This window comes from Cucumis sativus, chromosome 3 (assembly GCF_000004075.3).
Source record: "Cucumis sativus cultivar 9930 chromosome 3, Cucumber_9930_V3, whole genome shotgun sequence".
NCBI classification, from domain to species: Eukaryota; Viridiplantae; Streptophyta; class Magnoliopsida; order Cucurbitales; family Cucurbitaceae; genus Cucumis; species Cucumis sativus.
Genome location: NC_026657.2, coordinates 38,751,489 through 38,775,890, shown reverse-complemented (window position 1 = coordinate 38,775,890; position 24,402 = coordinate 38,751,489). Strand labels below are relative to the sequence as shown.

The 24,402-nt window shown below is 29.7% G+C and overlaps 2 protein-coding genes and 1 long non-coding RNA gene across 5 annotated transcripts; 2 read left to right on the top strand and 1 right to left on the bottom strand.

Annotated features, from left to right (window-relative positions):
- Window positions 1–7,244: 7,244 nt before the first annotated feature.
- LOC101213649 (cryptochrome-1) lies at window positions 7,245–12,073 on the bottom strand. Of its 3 annotated transcripts, none has more exons than XM_011654250.2 (5): window positions 11,558–12,073; window positions 10,933–11,151; window positions 8,982–9,688; window positions 8,152–8,725; window positions 7,245–7,687 (listed from the first exon to the last, which is right to left on the bottom strand). In XM_011654250.2, exons 1-5 carry the CDS (start codon window positions 11,868–11,870, stop codon window positions 7,662–7,664), a joined length of 1,839 nt encoding a protein of 612 aa, XP_011652552.1. In that variant the 5' UTR covers window positions 11,871–12,073; the 3' UTR covers window positions 7,245–7,661. The 3 variants fall into 3 exon arrangements, with proteins under 3 accessions (XP_011652552.1, XP_011652550.1, XP_004136290.1); XM_011654248.2 differs by having other exon boundaries at window positions 7,923–8,725; window positions 11,558–12,072; XM_004136242.3 differs by having other exon boundaries at window positions 7,245–8,725.
- Window positions 12,074–17,606: 5,533 nt separating this feature from the next.
- LOC116402610 lies at window positions 17,607–18,685 on the top strand. Its single transcript, XR_004215055.1, has 2 exons — window positions 17,607–17,870; window positions 18,386–18,685. It is a non-coding gene; the product is annotated as an uncharacterized LOC116402610 (long non-coding RNA).
- Window positions 18,686–21,414: 2,729 nt separating this feature from the next.
- On the top strand, window positions 21,415–23,233 carry LOC101214135 (signal peptidase complex-like protein DTM1). The gene is made up of 2 exons (XM_004136244.3): window positions 21,415–21,880; window positions 22,255–23,233. The coding sequence occupies exons 1-2, from the start codon at window positions 21,636–21,638 to the stop codon at window positions 22,340–22,342; spliced, it is 333 nt and encodes a 110-aa protein (XP_004136292.1). The 5' UTR covers window positions 21,415–21,635; the 3' UTR covers window positions 22,343–23,233.
- Window positions 23,234–24,402: the final 1,169 nt, after the last annotated feature.

Below are 24,402 nucleotides of genomic sequence, written 5' to 3'. Positions count from 1 at the left end.
ACTTCCTTATTCCCTTTTTCTCTCCCTCTCAAATCTTTGGATAGTTCGAGTTATTCAAATTATTCTTACATTCCTAAGGTGGCTATGATATAAGTCTACATGTGATCTATTATGGATAGACGATGCTATTTTGATACAGTTGAAAATATTTGTTAGGATTTTCTTATTTAAAATATTTTTTAAAGAAATAATTAAAAAGGGAGGTATTGATTTAATTGTAATAATGTAAATGGATTTGGTTGAATTAAACAAAGTTGTAGTAGTAATGTAATGTTATGATTTAGTAAAGTTTTCCGATCATCAATTGTGAAAAGGGGAAAGGTAATTAAGTGGACTCTTCGTTTTGCCACCAAATATGCTTAATTACGACATTTCAAAGGGTCAAACTTAATTAATAATAAAAACACTAATTATATTACCTAAAACGTTGATGATGATGATGATAATTATATTTAGTACTAAAGACGATGACATGATATTCAAAAGGAACTAAAAAAATAAAAAAAGAAGAAGAGAATGGTGTTCACGTAACTAATAATTATAAACATTAATTATATCACATTAAGTGATGACAACCCCTTCAATTTTCATACTAATTAAAATATTTAGTCATTCAAAACATCACAACAAACCATAAACCATTCTAACTAATGATGTTGAATACGAATTTGGAGGCTAACCGTCTAAGCGAGTCATTATAAAAGAGCTTGTATCTTAAAAGTCTTTGATCGTTTTACAACAAAGGAATGTATAGCACATGTCGGCTAGAAATAACTCACCTCAAATTGAGCGTGAATCACCTAAGTAACACCCCCTATAAGAGAGTTGAGATTTCAATTGACATCAGAGTTCAACTTTCGTACGTGTGTTTTGTAGAAGAAGGGAGTCAATTAGTTGGTTCAAAAGGATGTCAAGAATCTAACACCCACGACACACTTTCCATCGGTATTTTGTAGGTTTGTGCAACTGTTTGTCAGTGAATCCTTTTGTTTGGAATCGAAATAAGTCGTCAGCCTCTCAATCAGCAACTTGTTTCCTCACCTTTCAAATTTGCTTAGCATGCAATGATACTAGTTTTGTCTATTTCGTGCATTGAACATCTCTCTGAAAGTCATGATTAATCTACATCGTCCTGTTATCACATAGAATATCAATATTAGTTTAAAGAAAATTAGGTCATAATTAATCCTTGTAACATGACATTTCTATATCGTGTGGGTAGAAGATTCCTACTGCTCTGTACAAAAAATATATATATACACAAAAGATCACAATGGATTCCTTTCTTGATGAGATTCTCTCTAGTGGAAACAAGATCGTTGAAAATTCTTCAACAACAATATATTTTAAGTCCTGATGAAAAACATGTGTATAAGTTTTATTTAGAAAAACATTATTATAAAGTTGAATTGATCTTAAAGAAAATAGTCGAATGTGGAGTACGAACTTGTCTTGGGAATGGAAATGACCCGAGGCAATCGAGTACATATAATTTTTTTTAACATTACGTGAATGTAAAAGTTATACTTGTTCCTATAGTCTTAAATTGGCCAATAAATATTAGGGAAAAAAAATTGACAATTAAGTGAGAAATTAGTGAACTTCTCCCAAAACGAAATGATTTATGAGATTTGATCGAATAAAGAGTGGCTTAAATCGGAACAAAGTGACAATTAAGCATACCTTAAATGCCTAAAACATTACATCATCAAACCTACATGTTATTAAAAAGATTATAAAAGAAAAACACAAAATTTTAAATGAGTTGGACTAAAATTTAAAACAACAATAAAAGAAACGAGTAGAATTTTAAAAATAAGATTTGAACAAAGAGAAAATAACACATCGATTACGTAAAGGTAATAGAATATTTTGGTGTATTTGAAGGTCGTAGTTGTTCATGTAAAAAAAAAAGAAAAGAAAATATTTAAAAGAATTAGAAATTAGAAAGAGAAAAGAAATAGGTTTAGTTGGAAGGGAACGTAATTAAATTACATTTTGTTTTTTTTTTTTGTATAAAAAGAAAAGAAGTAAGGAATGAAGTGATGAAGTGATGAAGTGATGGATTGAAAGAAATAAAGAAATAATCAAAAGCGCGTGAGAATGGAGAATTGACCATACGCTCCGTTGATTTTGTCAAACCTTCGCCTTCAATTTTTCTTTTCATAATTCTAAATTCTCTAAATCTCAACTCCTTTTCTGTTGTTTTCTCTTTCTCTCTCTTTTTTCCTTTATACAAAAATCTTTAACAATGTATTGTTAAGGAATAAAAAACAAAACTATTTATCAATTTTGATATATTTTGTAAATAGTTTTAATATTTTATTTTTTAACTGTTTCAAAATTTGGAAAATTGTATTAGATGATAATTTTTTTATAAAAAAAAAAACCGCTTACAACATTTTTTTTTGCATAATGCAAATTTGACAAATATGACTAATAATTTACGGTAATCTGATTTTAAATTTTTCATTTTTGCAACATGAACTCTATTAATATAATTTTCTTTTTTCTTTTTTGCTATTTTTGTAAACTCTACTTGTAATTTTAATTTTAGTATTTTTAAATGAAAAAATTATGTTGATAAGATTGGTGAATGATTGTTCTTTTTTTAACTTTGGAAAAGTTTTTAAAATGATTAAATATTTGAGCTTTTATAGAAAGGTTGATTAGAACAACTAAATAACAATTCGATTTTTTAAAAATGATTAAATACGTCGAATATACACAAAATTGAAATTAAAAATTTTATTTAATACAAAAATGAATGTTTAAAGATAAATCACATATAATTACTTAACACGAACTTAAACGTTTAAATATCTAATAGATACTTTTACGAGTTTAAATGTCAAATAAACACAAACTTTATATTTGAAATAATTAAAACTAGTGTTTGAATACTTGTTGTGGTATGGGTTTATTTTTAGTTAATGAAAGTATTGTCGAAAGTGAAGGGTCTGTTTGGTAGAGAATCTAAATTCTATTTATGTTTTCAGATTTACTGAATTCAATGAATGCGTGTTTGATAGACAATCTAGATTATGTTTCTGAAAATTGTTTTCGAATTTGGTCATCCAAAAAATACAAATTTTGAAAACAATTTTTTTTTAATGTTTTCATTTTATCCAAAATTTGAATATTACATTTTTTAAAACTTAATTAAACTAAATACATATATAAACATTTAAAAATACAATACATCAAGTTATAAACTCAGTTCCCTTTATTGATTTTTTTTTCATATTTTTTTTTGTACTCGATCATTTAGATTTGGGTAGTCAAATCTCATTGATTTTTTTTTTTCAAGAATTTGTGGTTTATGTTTGGAACACTATCATTTATATTTGGATTTCTTTTCCCGATCTTTTATATATTTGAAACCAAATAACATTTTGAAAAAAAATAGATTTTTTATATTTGGTATACTATCTTGAACCAAATAACAGTTTGAACAAAAAAAAATGCAAAAAAATAAAAGAAAAAGACGATGGAAAGAAAGAAAAAATAGCGGAAGAGAAAAAAGACAATGAAAAGGATGAGTAAACCTCATATGTTTAAAAAAAAATACTCAATTTCATTGACTTTTTCATTTTGTTACACCGGCCCTAAATATTTTCATGGTTGGTTATATTTATGAAAATCAACCTTTAAATTATAAATAATACAAAACAATAATTATATAAATTTGTCACTTCAATTACAAGATTGGTCCCTGTGGTTTTAAATGGATATAATTTAGTCTTTAATTATGATTTATAACAAGAATTTAGTCCATTTGGTTTGATAAAATCAAAGAAAATAGTCTCACTCGTAAAGACTATTTACGAAGGTTGTTAGACTATAAGGATTAACATTTTTCTAAAATTGGAATTCAAATTTTGAATTTGCCACCAAACACATATTTCGTTTTCAAATTTTTTACTAATCAAGCTTTAAAATTTTGCCTCCATGATTGCACAATTTTTTTCTATCAATAGTAAACTCTGGTTACTTAGTTGATAGAATTTTATTATCAGTGTCTATCATTGATATACATTTATCTGGAATAAAAATTTACTTACATTGTTTCTTTTGAAATTTCGTTTTCATAAAGATTTTGTCGTTCATCGTACTTCGTGGATTCTTATGAAAATGATTTTTTAACCTCTTAACAAGGGCAAGAGAGAAATCTTGAAGGTACACTAAGAATGTTAGATAAGGACCCTTTTTAAAGCATTACCCTAATTCACATTTTGTATTATATAGAAACAAAAGTTCTTATTTCTATGTTTTGAAGTTTAATAATTTTTGACTTGCTTATTGATTACTTTGTTTTATAAATTATCTTCACTTATCAAATTTAATTTGTTGTTATCCATTTATTAGTAATGATTTCAAAAACTACAGTAAAATTTTTCGAATTCTATCAATTATAAAAGTCTATCACTAATAGATCATATTACAAATATTGTCTATTATTGATTTGTTGTCTTTGCAATTTTTTTGAAAATATTGTTATCTTCTTAGTTATTATTCAAAAAAACCGCTACGATTGTAATTACTCAAACTTTTATTTATTGTTTTAATCTAGAGTTGTTTTCAAATATAATAAAATACACAAAAATATATATATAATAAAAAAATCAAAATTGATTAATGATAAACACTATTAAACTTTTATTAGCAAATATAAGTGTTATCGATAAACCCTGATAAAATCCACCAGTCTCAACCAATGATATTGATATGCATTGATAAAAATCTATCTTCTTATCAGTATCTTTCATCGGTAAGTCATTTATTATTTTTTTCAAAAAACAAAACTCGAAACAAAATCGTTTAAACTTGAAGTTTATAGGAACTGAACAAAGCTAAGAGAATAAAAATATGTTAACAATCAAAATAATAATAATTTTGAGGCAATTTTTAAGTGTTGACTTTCTCTTGTAATCCCAAAATGGAATCCAATGCCTTTCCCTCTCTCCCTCTCTCTTCCCTAACATTTGTTTACTTCATTTTATGCTCTCTTTTTTCCATTTCCTTTCTTTCAAATGTTTCATATTTGCAAGAAAGTCCAGGAAGATTCATTATTTGCGCCTTCAAACTACTTTTACAATAATAATATCATATGAGATCTTAATTCATTAATTAAAACCATTGTTATTTTTTTTTATTACTAACTTATAAGTTCTTTTCAATAAATTTTCCCCAAAAGAAATTGAAATTTACTTGTTTGACAGAAAATCTTCACCAAATGTTGTAAACAAAAAAACATATTTATAATGAGTGTAATCACTTTTGAACATTTAAAGCATTTTTATAAAAAGGTATGATATAACATTTATAAACAACATTTTTAGATGTAACAAAAGGAAAATATTTATAAATTATAGAAAAAATTTGGGTGTTTTGATGTCAATCATATTTACAAAACTTAGAAATTTGAAAATTTGTTAAATTTTATAAATATTTTTAACAATTTTATCTTTTATAATAATTTTTCAACTTAAATATACAATTATATTTTGAAATTAAAAATGAAAGGAACTGGTAGAAAGTCATTTCAAATAACAAAACTGTTAAAAAAATTTAGATTTATTAGAGTCTAAAACTGCTTTTAATTGACATATTATATTAGGGTTAATATATTATAAAATTTTGTCATAATTGGTAAGTAATTTAATTAATTTTGATTGCACCCTAAAATTTAATATAAAGTCATATACTTAGAGGAAATGAGTACACGTCTATTTTGGTCATTAAAATCATTTTGCAATAATTTATAATTAATTTTTTGATCACTATAAGCCAAGTTTCTATATCTTGATATGAAGTTTATTAAACACTAATTTAGTGTCATAATGTTTGAGTGATGAATCATAGAGATAGGCTTTTTGTTTGGCATGTAAAAGAAAGGAAAAAGGAGCAGTGTTATGTATTATGTATTTGGTTGGGAAGAAAAAGAAAATTCCTAGGAGCAAAGCATAAAACACAATGGAACAAACCTATATCATATTGACCTTTATTCATTTCTAAGTCATTTTTGAGAAGACGATTCTTTCCTTTTTCTTTTATTATAACCTAAGCAATGACCCCACCTAGATTCGTGTTAAAAAAATTCAATCAAATCAATTAAACACAATTCGTAGGATTTGAACTAAGTTATCAACTTAATCGGTTTGATTGAGTTATCAACTCATCTTAATTGATGAGTTCGAGTTCAAATAAATGAAAACTTGATGGATCCGTTTAATTTATAGGCTTACCTAGAATTTGTTTAGCTTCCCCAAAGGTGATTATATCATGAAGAAGACACACCAACAATAATGTGAAGATCAACCAATTCAATTTCAATTTGCTTTTTTTAATTACTCCTAAGTTTAATAACTTGTAACGAACTTAGGAGGTTCCGAACCTGAACAATGAACAGAACCAACCTGAATCGGTTCAGATCTTACAACCGATGTTTTTTTAATTCCTTGTCCGACTCCCTATAGATCTCATTTAATGGTTGACGGCGAAAAAGGAGGGAGCGGAGAAGAAGATAGAACTCACGGCGGCGATGACAATGCTTCCATGGCTGGCGGGGGCGGCAACAAGGAGAAGCAACTTGATGGAGAGGGAGTGCGGGTGGAGAGTGGAGATGGAGGAAGATGATTACGTTTAGGTGGGGTGGGAGTGCCTTAAAAGAGTTAACAAGAATGGGCTGGGGCTCATGATTTTGGGTTAACACAAAAGATGGGCTTATTTATTAAATACGGTTTGGTTTTCTGTGGTTTTTGAGATCCTGAACCGTGAACCGAACCGAACTATACGGTTTCCGTCTTCTTCTAAACCGTTGGTTTGGTGTAGTCAACGGTTTTTGCACATCTCTAGTTCAAATGCTTTATAATTAGGTTGGTTTAGAATAATAAAGGCTGTTTGAATCAAACAGTTAAATGGAGTGAACTTAATTCACAAGATAGGGAAGACATATAATATAGTTCTCAACCACAGAGATTGAACATGACCCAGAAGAACATCTTTTAAAAAATCTAAAACCTTCATCACCAAGAGAGAAAAAAAATCTTGGTATCTTCCAAAATTGGTGATCCAGCATTTATCTTTAGTATATAAAATAAGAGCAATCTCCCCATCTAATCTTAATGCTCAAGGCTATCTGAAAATGACCATGGGGTAGGCGGCTTGACAGATAAAAACAGACAAGAATCTCCACTTTTTTTTTTTTTCTTGTCTACAAAGAAAGAGTTAGGCAGCTAATCTTTAAAGGCAAGCAAGATAGAGAAATATTTCCATAGCATAAGCATGAGCTTACAAGAATCCGGGCTAGTCGCAAACTTGAGTTTATTCGAAGACGACTGACAATCGCTATTTCAATTCTCTACCCTTGGTGTTACAACTACACAAATTACAACTTTCACTATACAGCATAGCAAGACTTTATGATACAACCGTAATAACGGAAAGAGCACAAGAGAGCGAGGAGGGAGATGACCATCAGCAGATGAACTGCATCTATCAGTTAGGAATTTCATACACATGAGAGTGACCAATGGTCAAGTCAGATTGGTGGAGAAAATAGAAGAACATGTTAGTTTGTTGCTTGTTCACCATCTGGCTGACCTGACCACCCCTAATAAAATAGCATTGAGTGAAATTGCATTGTCCTCCTCTGTCTGCTAGTTTTCCCATATTTGCCTCTCACCTGTTAAAGAAAAGCCCATTGAATCATGCCAAAGACACAGAAACAACTTTAACAAACATGAAAATTTTCATATTATAGGATGATGATTATGCAGCAAATCGTTCGTATTTTTCCCTAGAAGAATTTCGAGACGGAAAAAGAAGTCCAAGCTACCAACTACTTCTTGTGGGGATATAGCCACCAGAGAATATGAACATTTTATCTCCTCTACAACATATGATTCACAAGTTGTTACCCAGTCTGAGATAGCCGCCTCCAATTGATTATTTGATGAGTCTGTTGATGCCCCTGCAAGAACGAAGAGCTAGTTCCGATGCCATTTTCATCAACCACAAACTGCTCCGTGTAACTCGAACTTGGTGGAGACCAAACCGGAACTACACCTCCATCTCTCTCTCTTCTAACATCACTACTGGAAGAAGACTCTGCAGTGGAGTCTTCAACAGAAGTTCTTAGGGCTATACCTGCGGTATAGGGGCGTCGAGTCTGTGTCGGAGCAGTTGGCATAGCTCTTGGGTTAACTGCATCTCTGGCCGGCTCTTGGGGTAGATTTGCATTTGTAGGTACTTCTGCTCTACCATCTTCTGCTGTACTTTGAATGTTCAAAGAAGATTCATCTTCTAATCTCACCGAACTAGTCATGCTTGGGACCATCTGATCCTCGTAGCACCGAACTGTATGAGCGTTCATCCTTGCAGGCTCAATGTCTTCCTCATCCATTGCAATGTCTTGAGGAAATGCAATTGGGATCGATTCAGAAGAGTCCCCGAGTCCCTCTTCAGTTCCATTCTCTATGGCAGCCCTTGAAGCCGCTTCTTGTTGCCACATCTCCGACAGCGCTTCTTCCAACCTAGCTTTGGCCGCATCCAGTCCTACGATGGGAAGAGGGTAGTTTGATCCAAGCTCAACCCCAGCAGCTTGGAGCACAGATTCTGGTGCATTCCATGGGTGATGAATCCATTCAGTGGGTAATCTAGAAAGTTCAGGAAGCCATCTCCGGACATATTCTCCATTTGGGTCGAATTTATAACCCTCCAGCTGTAGAAAACCAACTATTAGTATAGATATTGCATCCAAAAAACACACATAATACAAGAGCATGAGCAAGCAAATTGAGGACTCAAGTCTAGTCAATTGCACACGATAGCAAAAGTAGCAGTTATAAAATATTCATTTCCAAAACCCTCAATAAGAAACCTCTTTCCACAAGCAAGGAGTAGGAAGATATTAGCTTTTAGATAAATTCAGAGGATACATGTGAACATCTGAGGAAAAGTTTTAAAAGTGTGTGTACCTGTGGATTGTCAATGCGATCAAATTCGCGACTATCGGGAAGTGTTCCAGATATGTACTGCCACCCAAGCGCATCACTCTCTAGATCTGCATCCAAGAGAGTATCCCAGAAATATTTCATTCCCCATCTCCAGGGAAGCTGCAGAACCTTCACAAAGAAACTAGAAACGACAACTCGGATCCGGTCATGCAGCCATCCCGTAGCCCATAATTCCCTCATACCAGCATCCACTAATGGATAACCAGTCCTTCCTTGCCTCCATGCCTTAAAATAGCCTTCATCCACAACCCAGGGGAAGAATTTAAGATGCCCAAGAAGAGGTCTTTCATGACTGTACGGATGGTTGAAACTCATGTATCTGGAATATTCTCTAAGCCCAATAGACTTGAGAAACAAGTTGACACTCTCTTCGCCAGCTTTGTTTCCTTCATTGGCCCATAAAACCTGTTTCATTCGAACAAGATGGAATACTTTTCTCACACTTACCTCTCCGAAATGCAAGTGGGGAGACAGAAATGAGGTGGTTGCACTATCTGCCTTCCTACGATTTTTTGAGTATTCAAGTAATGGTCCATTGATGAATGTGGTCAAAGCTTTATCTGCGTTGCTCCATCCAGGAGACCATGCTCGAGCGAGAAGCGCATTACTTCCCTTCTCTGATTCATCTTCAAATACCAGCGTATCACATGGACACCTGGATGCATCACCTGAAGGAGCAAAGACAACACGTAGAGTGAATCTTTAAGATGGACAAAGTTCACAAAAAAGTGCATGTGCTACATTCCCAAAGTAGCTTTCGTTTTAGATAAAAGAGAAACAATGAATGAACACCAAGCACATACTTCAAATGTGAAACCTCCTTTTCACGGTCAACTAGTTTGCAAGTAACAATCTCTTAGAAAAATAAGTACTCTATAGGTGAATATAAACTTGAAAAGTAGTTTGAAGAATATAATTAAGATATCTTGACAATAGAATCGCATAGACCTAGCACCTTGTTAGACCACCTATCGTTTTACAATATAGTAGAAAAGGGAAGAAAGGGGTAGCATAAAGGGTGACCACAGTGGGAGTTAGAGTCTTTAGTCGGTTAGTATAAATAGTAGTTTGGAAAGGGAGGGCAAGTCAGTTAGGTTTTGCGAAGAATTTCTGTTTCATCTTTGAGAGATGAGATAACAGATAGAAAGGGAATTTCTTTTGTGTTTCTCGAATTGATATTCCATCAATTTGATCTTCATTCCTATTGTAATACTTTCATATTACCAGAAATAAAGTCAGATTGTTGATCAAATTCGGTTACTTGAGTGGAATTCCATCACACCTCTCTCCATTGGCTGTTTGTTTTCTCAATCAGACATCAGCAAGGCCAGTGCTTTCAAATGTTCTTCTATGTTTATGCACCTAACTTAAATACTAAACTAGAACGACCCACACAAACTTATAACAACTAACAAGCAATGCTACTTTCTCATTAATTAATCTAACCAGAAGCCATAGCCATTCATCCTTCAACAATAGGACAGATAACATTACAACTTGGGATTTCAAGTAAAACACCCCTCATAAGTTAAAGCAGGATGGCCGGACTCTCTCGTATAAGAGTATGTAGGGAAAGGGTAATTGTATCTGCTTTCCACTAATTGTGTGAAAGGAGAAGAAGATTAGACTAACGAAACCAACTATGCAACTTGGTACCCAAAACAGATTTAATATATTAGAAAGAACAAGGGTCGGCTTTAAAACTCTTCAAACTTCAAAGCTGTTGACTGAAATAAAAATGGATGAGCAAAACATTAAAGAATCACAACTAGAAAGTGCTCTCTCTTGCGAAAACCATCATGTACAACAAACAAACACAACAACTAGAGAATTACTGATCAATCAATATTCAATAAGAAAAAAAAATATATATAAACACAAAACTTGTTCGACTAAAATATAGAAAAGCAACCTGAAATTATTCTCTTAGGTGGTAGTAGTGGTGCCTCTGGATCACAAGGCATACTAAGACATCTCTCCCAGAAACCAGCAAAGGTAGTAAACGGATTGCCATTGGCATCCTTAACATCCCACGGTTCGTACAGTAAATCTGCATTGTAAGACCTCACACGTATCCCTTGGGCAGATAAAACCTCCTTCACTCGATGATCCCGAATGAGCGACAAAGGATCTAACAAAACAAATTCACTTTTAGAATATATGTACATCCAAATCATTACCAAGACATCAAAGAAAACACCATAAGTCACCAATCCTAAACGAAGAATCTATTCACATCACAACCAATTAAGAACCCCTTCCCTCTTTCCAATCCTATGAAAACTCAAAACTTCCAATTATAATCCGAGAAGACAGTTTATATCAATAATAAGCAGAGTTCACCTGGTAATTAATAAGAAATTAACAAGCAGATGAATAAAAATCTCAGTAAAATGTCACAAAATATCTTCCATCATTGAAAAAACCCCACAAATAGAAGAAAAATTAGATCACTATACAAACAATTCCAAGCACATCCAAGAACAAGCAAATCAATTATAGAAGAAAAACAAAGAAACCCAGAAAGAAGAACAAACCGTATAAGTGATTGAAGAAGAGGTGAGAAGCACCGGTGGCTTTAAAGACGTCAAGCAAAGCAGAAATGGTGTTGGTGGATCTCTTAGTGAGAAGATAAGTACCAAGGCTTCTAAGAGAGGAATCAAGATGAGCTAAGCTTTGTTTGAGCCACCATCGGGAAACTCTACCGGGATAATAGTGACCCTCTTCTTCAGGAGCCCAGATGAAGACGACGACGACGGCACCGGCCCTGACGGCGGCGGTAAGAGCTGGGTTATCTTCAATCCTGAGATCTCTTCTGAACCAAACTATGCTACAACCGCCACCTGACATCTCTCCCAAAAGAGAAAAAGAAAAAAAAAAAAAAAAGAACCAATCCAACACCCAAGAAAACACGTACCCTTTTTCTGTCACTCACCAATGAACCATATCCATCTTCTTCCTCTCTCTCTCTCTCTCTCTCTCTCACACACACACACACTCTCTCTCTCTCTCCTGTGAGTCTCAGAGTTTTTTTCTTTTTCTTTTTCTTTTTTAATTTTTAATTTCTTTACCTTATATTTAATTTTTCTCCCCCTGCTTTTTTGGCACTGTTGGAAGGATTTGGGGAATTGACAAAAATAGGCCAAAAATGGGGTAGATAAAGATTTTTAGGATTGATTGTAAAAAAGTTGACATTTAGGACAAATTGGAGGTGAAATGACGAAAATACCCTCATTTCATGTTAAACATTTCAATTTAAGAACCTGCGAGATGTTTACGAGATGTCTACCAGATGTTTGCGAGATAAAATAATAATAATAATAAATTGTTTTAATTGTTTTATTTTTTTTTAAATCTGAATATGAATTGTGTTATATGTATATATATTTGCATCTTAAATGTATCAAGTTGATTTATGGTTGATTTAAGGTTGTTTTATAGATGTTTCAAAGGATGTTAGCAATTTATTATTATTATTATTTTATCTCGCAAACATCTGGTAGACATCTCGCAGACATCTCGCAGGTTCTTAAATTGAAATGTTTAATATGAAATAAGGGTATTTTCGTCATTTCACCTTCAATTTGTCCTAAATGTCAACTTTTTTACAATCAATCCTAAAAGTCTTTATCTACTCCATTTTTGGCCTAATTTTGTCAATTCCCCGAAGGATTTTACATGGAGAAACGAGAAGGACTAGGAGAATCTATTATTATATTTCAGTTACCAATTCCTTCCCATTTTTTATTCACTAATTTATATAAAAATAAAAATATATATAAAAAATATCCTTGTCATCAAAATATTAAATCATTTTAAAACTTACACCCCATTAATATTTATATATATATTAAAGTAAAGATCTAAAATTTCAACAAATTGAGGTCTAACACAACTTAAAAGAATAGTGCAACAATGTATTCTCAAATAAGTGGGTATTTGGGTCAACCAATTTAAAATTGGTGAAGTGGGTTCTCTTATTACATGTTGTAAAGCTCCAAATTTATTAGTAACATTCACTTTACAACTATTTATACCTTACAATTAATATTTCAAAAATAGTTTCACACATCTTCAATCTTTAAACTAAAATAGTTCTCCCAAAATACAACTAAGGTTTCTTATAAGATAAAGTTGAGTTCTTTTTTTTTTAATAATATGACTTTATTTATTGTATTTTTACTTAGGGGTGAGGGTGAATTGCATGAAATGAATCTAAAATTGAAGATATATATTATATTTTATGAAACAAGTTGAGAGGAAAAAAAAGGGTATGAAAAGGAATGAGAGAGAGATAGAGAAATGGGGGTGAAGTGGATTGGTTAATGGAGTAGGGACGAGGGATACAGCAAATTGATGCGCAATTTGTAGCCACACATTTTCTTTTTTCCCTTTTCTTTTTATTTTCATTTTCCTCTTTTTATTTGTGTTTTATTTTATTTTATTTTATTTTTTTCATTCTTCTTATCTTCGTGGGGGAAAAAAACAAGGAGCCACCCACCTCTCTAGTTCCTTCCTTCTCTCATTGTCTTTCCTTGACAGGGTGGAAATGGATTATCACTCAACTCTTCCAAAAACCTAACCCTTTTAATTCCTAACACATTTTCCCTCTAATTTCCTTTTAATCTTTCTTCGTTCTCACTTATTTTCCGAATAAAACATGCGACATTTATTTACAGTCATAGTATCGAGAGTCATGAAAAATCATTTCATGACAATTGACGGTGAGAAAACTGCACGTCGTCCGGATATGACCTTCAAAGAGTTTGGAGATGGAGGGTGAAACTGGACGGTGGAGTGAAGAGACGAACACAAATAGAATGAGAGTTTTTCAATAGGGGTTAAGATTTACTCGTAAATAAAAATTTAACTTTTTTTATATATTAAATATATTATTTTATTTCTCTAATATGACATCAAATAATTGTTGCAAAAGTAATATTCGAAAACTTGTGCATTTTTCCACCAAAAACACGTTCTTTATCCTTTTGTGATAGTTTTTTCTCCCTCCATTTTGTGATATAAATAATTGTCGTAGTAGATGGTTTTTGTTGTAGGGTTATACAAAATACTTCTTAATTTTAAGGTAGTTGTAGGTGTCGATTACTGGAGGAATTTTAAAATTTAAATCTATGTTTAAAAAAGTTTATTTTGAAAAGATATTTATGCTAGAATATTATAAAAATTGACACGACAACTTATGTGTAAAAGTTGAATTGTGTTATGTAACATTATTGTAATATATTGTATGTGTATATAAATTTAATAAGATAACACCTTTTAAGATTATATGTATTTGTCAATAAAATCAAAATCAAGTTCATTAAAAAAAATAAAAGAAATAAAGTTCAAATGTGAAAATGAAACATGTTAAGAACCTAAGACATGCATTAATGGGTATTTTTTATAATTTAAAATTATACCAAAATAAATTATAATCAATAATTATTTGCCTCCAATTTTATGTGTCTGTTTAGTGTACCTTTTTTCCAGGCAATGTGTTTCATTTCTTAGTTAATTTCTTAAATTGTTGATTGAAATCCAAACATTTTAAAATGTAAAAATAAAAAAATTATGAGTTTTTTCTTTTTCGTTAATTCTAAATATTTATCCAATTTATTATTATTGTTATCGTTATTTAAGCAAATTAACTATTATACATGCACTAATTCAAACGTATTTAAAAAATAAAATACATGAAGCAAAAGTATCAAACATAAGATTTTAAGGAGGATATTATTCATATAGTATAAATTGAACTATTTTTATTTTAGCAATTAAATTCTTAAACTTGTAACTATTTTATATTTTTTTGGTTAATTTCAAAAATTAAGTAAAAAGAATTGTTTTTGTCTTGAAATTTACCCAACAATACGAATGTTAAAAATAAAGATAAAAATTGTGGTATAAAAAGTTGTTTAAAAAATAAGTTTGAGGACTAATACTTTTTTTTTTCATATAATCACTCAGTGTAAATATTTTTTGATTTTGGTACTTTTTTTTACATTTTTTCTTAAAATTTAAATAGAAAAAATTGAGTATGCATCAGATAATCTTTTGAGTTAGATAATAATTTATTAGGTGTTTTTATTTCTTTAATCTCTTTCTGTATTGTTTTACTAAAAATAAATAAAATAAAATTCGTTGTCTGAACATAATTCAATGCATAGTTTGATAAGATTTTTAATTAGGATGAAAATAATTTATCATTTTCCTATGGAAACAGAGAGATATGATTAAACAATATTGATGATAAACATAAATGTTCACTTTACCTTTTTATTATGAGTCAACCATTGAAAAGACATTATCCCACCACTAAAATTGCCCATCTTTGATTAATATTCCATCATTATCCAATACTTTGCACTTTGCACCAAACCATCTTTAATTTAATTAGGTATAACTAATTATTGTTTTCCTACATTAATTATTGAAGTTTAATATGTTTAAAGATGCAATTCATATGATTGAATTATCATTACAATCACGAAATTAAACAAAAATAACTCAATCTAAAGAATTATTGAGATTAATTTACTTTTTCATGGAAACATTCACGAATCACTTTTTATGTTTACTTTGGATAATCCTCAACATATATGAATATAACATTTTGTATGTGTCTAATAAGTATTGGTTATAATATTAAAGTCGTATCAAAATTTAACTATGTCCATACCACTTGTGTGCTTAATTTGGTTAAATGTGTCGTCAATTTATTAATAAGATAAGAGTAATATTGTTTAGAAATAAAATGATTGGCTGAAAATTATTTTATAGTCTCATTAATAATACATAAATACTATTTTGATGATTTCCTATGCATTATGTGTGTATATGAATTCATATAAAACCTAAAGAAACTATAATCAATCATGTTTAAGAGAATATTAATAAAGAAAAAATAAAATATAGATAAGAACAAAGACAACGTCAAACTTTCAATATCAAGATGTGTTCTTCTTGTTTTATATATATATATATATATCAAGTTACAATAGAAGAAAACAAAATATTGATATCTCAACACATTTAGGTGTCTAATAGATGAATGATTTTTGAAAAATTATTAGCACATTGGAAGGAAGAAATTTTTTAATTTAAAGGTTTAAACAACCAATATACACAAATCTAAACATTTTAAGGTTAAATGTGTAACTTAACGTGAAATTAAGATTAAAAATCATTTTTATCCCTAAGTTTTCATAAAAGTCTAATTAGTCTTAGAACTTTCATATTTAGACTATTAGTTTTTGTAAAATTTAGTTTTAAAACGTAACAATTTAGTTCTATTTTTAAATTTATAACTATTTAGCAAATTTAATTGTCAAAATTGAATTATTACTTGGAATTTTTGGTAGCTTTCAAAATAATAGCTAAGAATAATGCACACAAAGATGATTTTTTTTTTTTTGTAGGAAAGTTGTTCATTTTTAACTTGAAAAGTCATATTATGGTGTTTGACAAACTAATAATAATTAACTGCTACAGTTTAGTTATATCATCTAAAATATACAAATTATTTTAACAATTGCAATGTTGTAAATATCATTACTATCGATATACTACTAATCGACACTTTATTGCTATACTTATAATAATACACTTAACCATCATGGGTTGACTTAGTGGTAAAAAGGAAAATATAGTCTCAATATCTAACTAATAAGTCATGGTTTACTGATGGTCATTTATCTAAAAATTAATTTTTTACGAATTTTCTTGACACTAAAATGTTGTAGGGTCAGGTGAAGGTGCGTGTAAACTGACCCAAATGCTAATACAATTGACAACATCATTTATAATAATGCTTACACACTTGAATGATATAACGTTATTAAACTATGTAAATTGACTGATTTATTATTTATAAACTTGTTTAGTCGATATCTACTTTTCCCCACCATTTTTTTCTTCATTGTCATTATTTAATCAATTTAAGGTTTATTGAAAGTACGATAACTAAAAATTGACAAATGAAAGTATAGTTATAAGTGTATATGAGTTGAGTTGAATTAAATGTGGTTTTTTACCAATGTCAACCCATAAATTCGAGTTGGTCGAGTTAGCTACCCAAAATGCTCAAATAAGTTCTCCAACCCTATCCTTAAAATTCCGATTGGGTTAGCTGGGTTGCCGAGTTTTTCTACAAGATATAATTAATAGTTAAATATCATAAAACTCAAACGTTAAATATTAAACATCACGATATCTAAGACAAGGTTTGAAAAAACATTAACAAAAACAAATATATGCACATAAAAATTTAAATACATATACGATTTTTGATCGAATCGGATCAACTAACAAAAATTCAACGAGAGACCCAAACTCAACTCAACAAAAATAGAAAAGTTTCAATTCAATTGGATTGGACGGCTACAATTTGAGTTGGATAGTTACAAGTTATTTGAAGGTGAAAGTAATAAATAAGACTATAGTTTTACATGAGTTGAGATGATAATTTGAGGCTTGGACCCACGGAGGAAAAAGATAGCGGTAATCGGGAAGAGGATTGGGAAAACTCCGTTTTGGTTGGCTTTGTTTGGATTGTGGGTGGGCCTTTGCCTCTCATGTCTTTGGACTTTGGGGCTATTCATAGACTTTAGATTCCATTTACATCTCACTATTCTAACTTCATCAATTGAAGATTGAATTGCCTTTTTCCTCTCCACATAATCAATCACATCCTTTCTCTACTAAATTTGGAATTCTCTCATATAATCTATTTTCTATTATTTCATTTTCGTGTTTTCTTTTTCGAGGAGGTAGCGAGAAGATAGACAAATGTAGATTTATTGATCTCTCTACGCATGTTGATGTCGTCGTCCAATCAGACGTGACGAGGTGACGTATTTTTAAAATGAATAATTGTTTAATAAAAGTATTAAAATTATTTCTCCACTGGTCGTCCAAACGTTTTCTTCATTAACATTTTTTAGCTGTTCACCAACTCTTGAACTAAAACTCCTCGTTTGTGTTCATTCAAAGTATTAGAAAAATTATTTCACCCTCTCTCTCTCTCTCTCGTCCCCTTCTTTGTTCATATTTTTCTTTCTTCGGTTTTCAAGCACGTTCTGAATAGAAGGGTATTGGTATTATGATCGATACTGGTGCAGTTTTGATTGAAACAAACTATTTTATCTTGGAAACAACGTGGCGTAATATCGAATTGTTTGTATTTCGGGTAGAGCTGCAATACATCTTAAAGAGAGCATAGTCCACGACTCAACTTCAGATAGTGAAAAGTGTGAAGTAGAGTTTGAAGATTAGATTCAAGTTGCCTTATATGAAACTATAGTGATTTGTTTATAAAAGTAATTATCCTATATTGCTTCGGTTGAATTTTGAAATTGTGTTAGAATCTAGAGTGATGCTTTTGGCTAAGGCATTTGTGGGCATCTTCGATCGCTCGACTTGAGGTCAACGCAAGAATCTTGAGCCACTCAACCCAATTCCTTGCCTTCTCATGGTCTCTTCCTCCATTGGTCCGTGTCTAACACTCTTTTAGTCTCGATGTAACTACTATCATTTCAATTTTATTTTTCATGTCTTGCTTTTTTTCATGCTCGTAACTCTTGGTCTAAATTCAAATTTTACTTCAATCGTTCAATTTTTATTTAATTTTGGTAATTAAAAGTTCTAGTACATCTAGTTAATCATTGCTTTTCTTTTATATAACATCATTTTGAGTAATTCAAAATATATATGCTAATATTTTTTTTAACATATGGTCTCATTTGATTTTTTACCGTCATTTTGCTATGTAATATGATTCTATCCAATATTTTCTATTTAGTTTTAGTAATTCATCCAAGATCGTTTTAGGCATAAATCGTGCAATTCAAATAAACTATATTTTATAAACACTCCCAACAATTTTACTATATTTTATAAATATTTTGATTAATTTTTTTATATTGGAAAATGTCCCTTATAACAATTAACATTTTTATTTTTGTTAATAAAAGTTTAACTCAACTGACATATGTATGTAAAACGTAGACTAATTGAGAAATTTTACTATAATGTTTACCGTAACTAATTGATGATTGTTAAATAGTATTTGTTGTAGCTAACTAAAAATAATTATTATAATACTACGTAACTCTCGTTTCAAATGATCCGTGTATCGCTTGAAAGAACTAATCTAGATTGTCAACATATTTTATGGTCATTCCCTTAAGAAAATGTTGGTTCATATGATCCTTTGCCTTAACCCAAAAGCCAATTTTTTTGTTTTGGTTAGGAGACAAAAGTTTTGATTGGTGTGACGCCATAACAAAACATTATACATATGTGTTGATATGGAGTGAAATAAAGTCAAAAGTTAAGGGGTACGACATGTCGTCCAGATAATACACACAGAATCTCATTTTGCCTTGTTTGTAACCCGACGCCCCCATGTGTCCATCCATATGCCTTAACCCATTGTAGCCTTCCTCCCACACCCCAATGTTTCCTCCTTTTTACCATCCAAAAATTATTGGATTTTTTTCATGATTTTTATATGCTTAGATGCAAAATTCATCAATTGGAATGTGACAATATAACCTATCCCTTTTTTCTTTAATATATATAATATATATATATATATATATATAAAACTTCATTGAAAAATATGGTATGCCTAATGCATATAATTTCTTTTTGTTTTTAGTATATTAAAAAGAAATATTGCATGCATTTACTCTCCATTTTTCACCATCATTTGCATATCTTTTTTAAATATAGTTAAACACTTTTAGTTGACTTCTAATTCTAAAAACAGTCTGTTCAACTTTTAACTTAGCTTTTTAAACTACCGATAGAAAGTAGATAACAAAATAATAAATTTAAAGGTAAAAGTAATGTTTACTAGCTTAGTTTTAAAAAAAATAATTACTAAGCATATGACATAAACAAACTAAAACAATAATTTAAATAGTTATTTATTGTCTAATCTGTATGTTATGATATAAATAATATACATTAATGTTTATAGTCAAGTGGTAACTTATAACTAATCTATTTATTGTTCACGTGTCTCAATATGACACACCATTAGTGTACATTGAATCCACCACCTACTTGTCATTTATCCTATAAATAGATGTATTTGGCGGATTTGTAGGCGATACACATGTTGGCTAAAATTCCAAATAGATTAGAGTTAGTAGAGAAAACTATTTCTTAATTAATTAATTTATGTATATATTTGTTTATTTATTATAATATTACATTTTTTCAATATCCGTATTTTTGTTGTGTCTCGTTTTTATAACATATTTCACTTTTTAAGTCACTTTGAGAATAAATTTAAATGTATACACCATTGAATTTTTATATACGAGTAAAGCCTTTACATCATGTCAATGTTTCTAAAATGGTTTAAATTTTTTTTGTTCTCTTTTTTAATTTGGTATAAAGCATGATTTTAATAATTCAAAATCAAATACAATGGTATGGAAGTCATGTTAAAAAATGTAAGATTAAATATGAAATTAATGTTGAGTGATTAAATACATGTTTCAAAGTCATTTTGAACACATAAAAAAAATTTAATAATTTTAAAATCACTTACAAACATGTCATTGATATTATATAGTATAAATGTATAAGAGCTTGAAATTAATATCCGACTTTTATTAATAACATCTCTTAAAACGTAGAATCAATTGGTGAGACCCACCATCAATTTAAGAATATCTTTTCATAAAAGAAGAATCGTAATCTCTTAAACTTACAAGAAAAGTAGTAAAAAACGAACTAACAAACGGAAAAAAGAGTAACTGGCAACAAAAATGTCACAACCTTTAATTAAATGCAGGGTCTAATTTAATGAAATTAAATGATTTTGAAAGTAAAAATTGAAACAATTCAATACACAAAGTCAAGGGTAAATATTAAGGAAGGGTACTATTATATGCTATGTCACGGTGGGTCTACAACCAGATCTAGAGGTAAACAAAGCTAGAAATGACTTTGAGCCAAATCTTAATTTTTAATTCTCATTTGGTGCTTTTGTTGAAAGAATTTGCTAACTCATCCTTACTAATTAGTGTATTTAGATTGCCAGCGTCATTTGTGTAAATATTTTGCCATTCTTTTTTATATTTATAATTACTCAATTTCTTATCAAAATTTGATGATCTCTTTTAATGTTTGTGATTAGATTCTTACAAACTTTAAAATGTAAATTGTTCAATGTTTAAGTTTAGGATGGAACGATTAAATAGTTAAAAACTAAATAAAATTATATAATTATAATGAATAACAATTTTATAATAATATAATATCGAAACAAAATGAAATTAAAAATAATTATATTAATTATAGATTTATTAGTCATTAATAGACTCCATTAATTATAGACTTCTTATTTTTATAAAACGTAAATTAAACTCTAAAGAGAGAAAGGAAAATGGAAAATGGAAAATGGGCATTAAAGATTCAGATTACACAGTTGAACCCGAGAAGAAACAATCAAGAAAGAAGCTATCAAATAAATGCAACAATAATTAGCTAAGCGGCAAAACCCTAGACCATGGCCTACACGCTCTCTAATCTGCAATGCCCATCGCTTCTTCCATCATTCTCTCATTTTCTTTATCCAATTTCTAATCTAGATCCATGGCCAACGACGCCGCACTCAACTCCTCTCTCGTAATTTTGGCCCTCGCCGTCCTCCTCGTCGGAATCTCCACCTATTCCTTCAAGAAAATGGCCGTAACTTATTTCGTCGGCGTTTTCGCCATCGCCGGCGTTCTCTTACCCGATTGGTGTTTCTTTGGCCGAGATTTCTCCCGGTGGACTTCTCCGGTCACCGAAGAGGAAAGGGAATCGTATAGGAACGCCACTGGATCTCACCTTCAAAGGTCGGTTATATATACCTTTAATTTCTTCTCTTCTCTCCGTGTTACTTTTTTCTTCTTTGATTGATGAAAAATTTGTGCGCAGAATTAGCAAAAACTCGCCCTCCAACTAATTTACTACATAATTATATATATGGTAACGTTTAAGTCTACTGGACTACCAAAGTATTACAAATTTCCTAAGGCTACACCTAAATATTTTTTTATTTAATTTTTAACTGGAAAATTTATAATATATATTTTCTAATCTGGGTAAAATTTTAACTAAAATTACAAACTATTATAAGACTTCGTTAAAAATTGAAGAGAAAAAAAAAAATATATATATATATATTTTTTTTTTTTCTAATCTTTGTTTGTTGGAAATCTTTTTGCAGGTTTAGAATTTATCCAATGAGACTAATTGTGTACGGCGTAGTGTACAGTACTGCTTTGTACAAGTGGTGGCAATACGTGACCAACTAATTTTTTTTTTAAAAAAAGGTTAAAATATAATTATTTTTTCTTTTTGAAGAATTTAAAATATAAATAATTGGTTTAATTTTAGTTTTTTCATTTTACTTCTAAAATTTTATTCTTTAGACTTATAAATTAATCTTTATAAATATATATTTTAATGTTGTTTTCAAGTCACTTAAAGCATGCTGAATTAGCAAGCCATTTTTGTTGATGGCTAAGAAATAATTGAATTTTTTTTTTAGGAAGTAAGAAACATATATATTCGTTTAAATTTAAAATAATTGTCATATATGAAGATCTTTTAATAAGTGAGTAATTGAGATTGACGAACTAGAACGTTGAGAATGGAAAAAATGCATCCTCTCAAATTGCTCTCATGATCTAAATGTTTGTCTAATAACACTTTTGATTTTCTTCACTAACCTCTTCTCCATCCTTTTTATGTGTTTCTTTGATCCCTTAGTCATTTTTCTTTCTTTCCCTCCATGTAATTAGAGGAGGTTTTTATTTTTCCTTTTCCTTCTCGTTTCGCTCTCCCTTCTTTTTTTTTTTTTTCATTTCATTTCCAACGTTAATTGAGAAAGTAAGTATATCACTCGATAATTTCACGAAAATAAAATTTGAAAGAGGAGCAAGAAAATAGATCAAGCATGGAGTAGAAGTAGCGAGAGTGGTGATTTCCATGTTAGGTTGGTCATTTTGGGTAATTTCTCGTTCTAACAAAGCAAATAGAAGTTTAGAAGAAAAAAACAACTTAATTTCAATTAGGTGAAGTGAACTATTATAACTCACTCTATGTTTGAGCCTTTAATTATTATAGTTGTAAGGGTGTTTACAACTATTATAACTTACAATTAAGTAAAGTAATATATTTAAAATTTCTATTCTTCTTTCTCATCCTCTCTCTTTTTCATTTCGCATTTACTATTTTTTATCCATAATAAACTAATGTTATAAACTCTAAACACACGCTACTTTAACCTACAAACTATAATAACTATACCGCAACTACAGTGACAAACTTCGAAATCCAAATATCTAAGTCTTTGAAAGTCAAGACAAAATTCATTCGATCAAATACAAAAATTTCTTTATTAATGTGTTGGCTTTATAATAAAGATGGTTGTGATGGTTGAAAATTATGTACAAATAAAGAGGGGTGTGTGGATAGACCTTTGAAATTGATTTATGAAACTAATTAGGGATATAGACGTGAAGGTTGAAAACTAATGTTGTAATATTCCTTGGCGTGGACGGAAACACTATCCTCAAATATAACAAATTTGATGTCAATGTAATCCCAATCCCAATGCTTTGAAATATATTTTTAGGGTAAAGACTATTCTAAAACTATAACTTTCCTTACCACTAAACTATTTTATAATCTCTTAAATGCTCCTATTTATCATTATATTTACTATTTATTAAAAAAATTATTATTTGTTATTTGTTACTCGTATTTACTATTTTTTTCAAACTAAAATAATTTTCATATCAAACACATGTTATTAAAATAAAAAATAAAATAATCTACACTTTAAACACAAATTACAATAACCAACTCCTTGCTCCAAACGCCTCAAAAGCATTGATCTAAGAATTAATAAACACATATGGAGTTAAATATTACTTTTATTTATATACTTTATAATTTATTCAATTTTATTCATTCTATTTTTAATAAACTTTATATATATTTTTTTTGTTTTTAAGACTAATTTCTTGTTATTATTTAAAAAACTATTAGTCCATCATCTATACCTATTTTTACTATAAATTTTAAAAACATGTTTACATATCTATTTAATTAAATTATTGTTGTTATGTAATCAATTTGGGTGGAAATTAATTTTTAGTAACTAAATCTAAATTGTATTATTGAAAATGTAAAATTCAAAATATTGGACTATAAGGATCGTTTAGTTCCCATGAAAAATAATAATTATAGTGAATTAATTGTTGTTTTTCATTTATTAAAGTGGAAAGTTTAATTATTTCCAAATTTCATATTGGATAGAGTAAGAAACTTATAAATTATTTTAAAATGTTGTTATTTTATTCGTATT

What these genes read in the sequence shown, in the direction of transcription:
- LOC101214135 (XM_004136244.3), top strand. Translation starts at nt 21,636, where the DNA reads ATGGCCAACGACGCCGCACTCAACTCCTCTCTCGTAATTTTGGCCCTC. An exon ending in ACTGGATCTCACCTTCAAAG is followed by an intron (nt 21,881 to 22,254) that starts GTCGGTTATATA and finishes ATCTTTTTGCAG; the next exon opens with GTTTAGAATTTATCCAATGA.
- LOC101213649 (XM_004136242.3), bottom strand. Translation starts at nt 11,870, where the DNA reads ATGTCAGGTGGCGGTTGTAGCATAGTTTGGTTCAGAAGAGATCTCAGG. An exon ending in CTTCTTCAATCACTTATACG is followed by an intron (nt 11,152 to 11,557) that starts GTTTGTTCTTCT and finishes TTGTTTTGTTAG; the next exon opens with ATCCTTTGTCGCTCATTCGG. An exon ending in ACCTAAGAGAATAATTTCAG is followed by an intron (nt 9,689 to 10,932) that starts GTTGCTTTTCTA and finishes TTGCTCCTTCAG; the next exon opens with GTGATGCATCCAGGTGTCCA.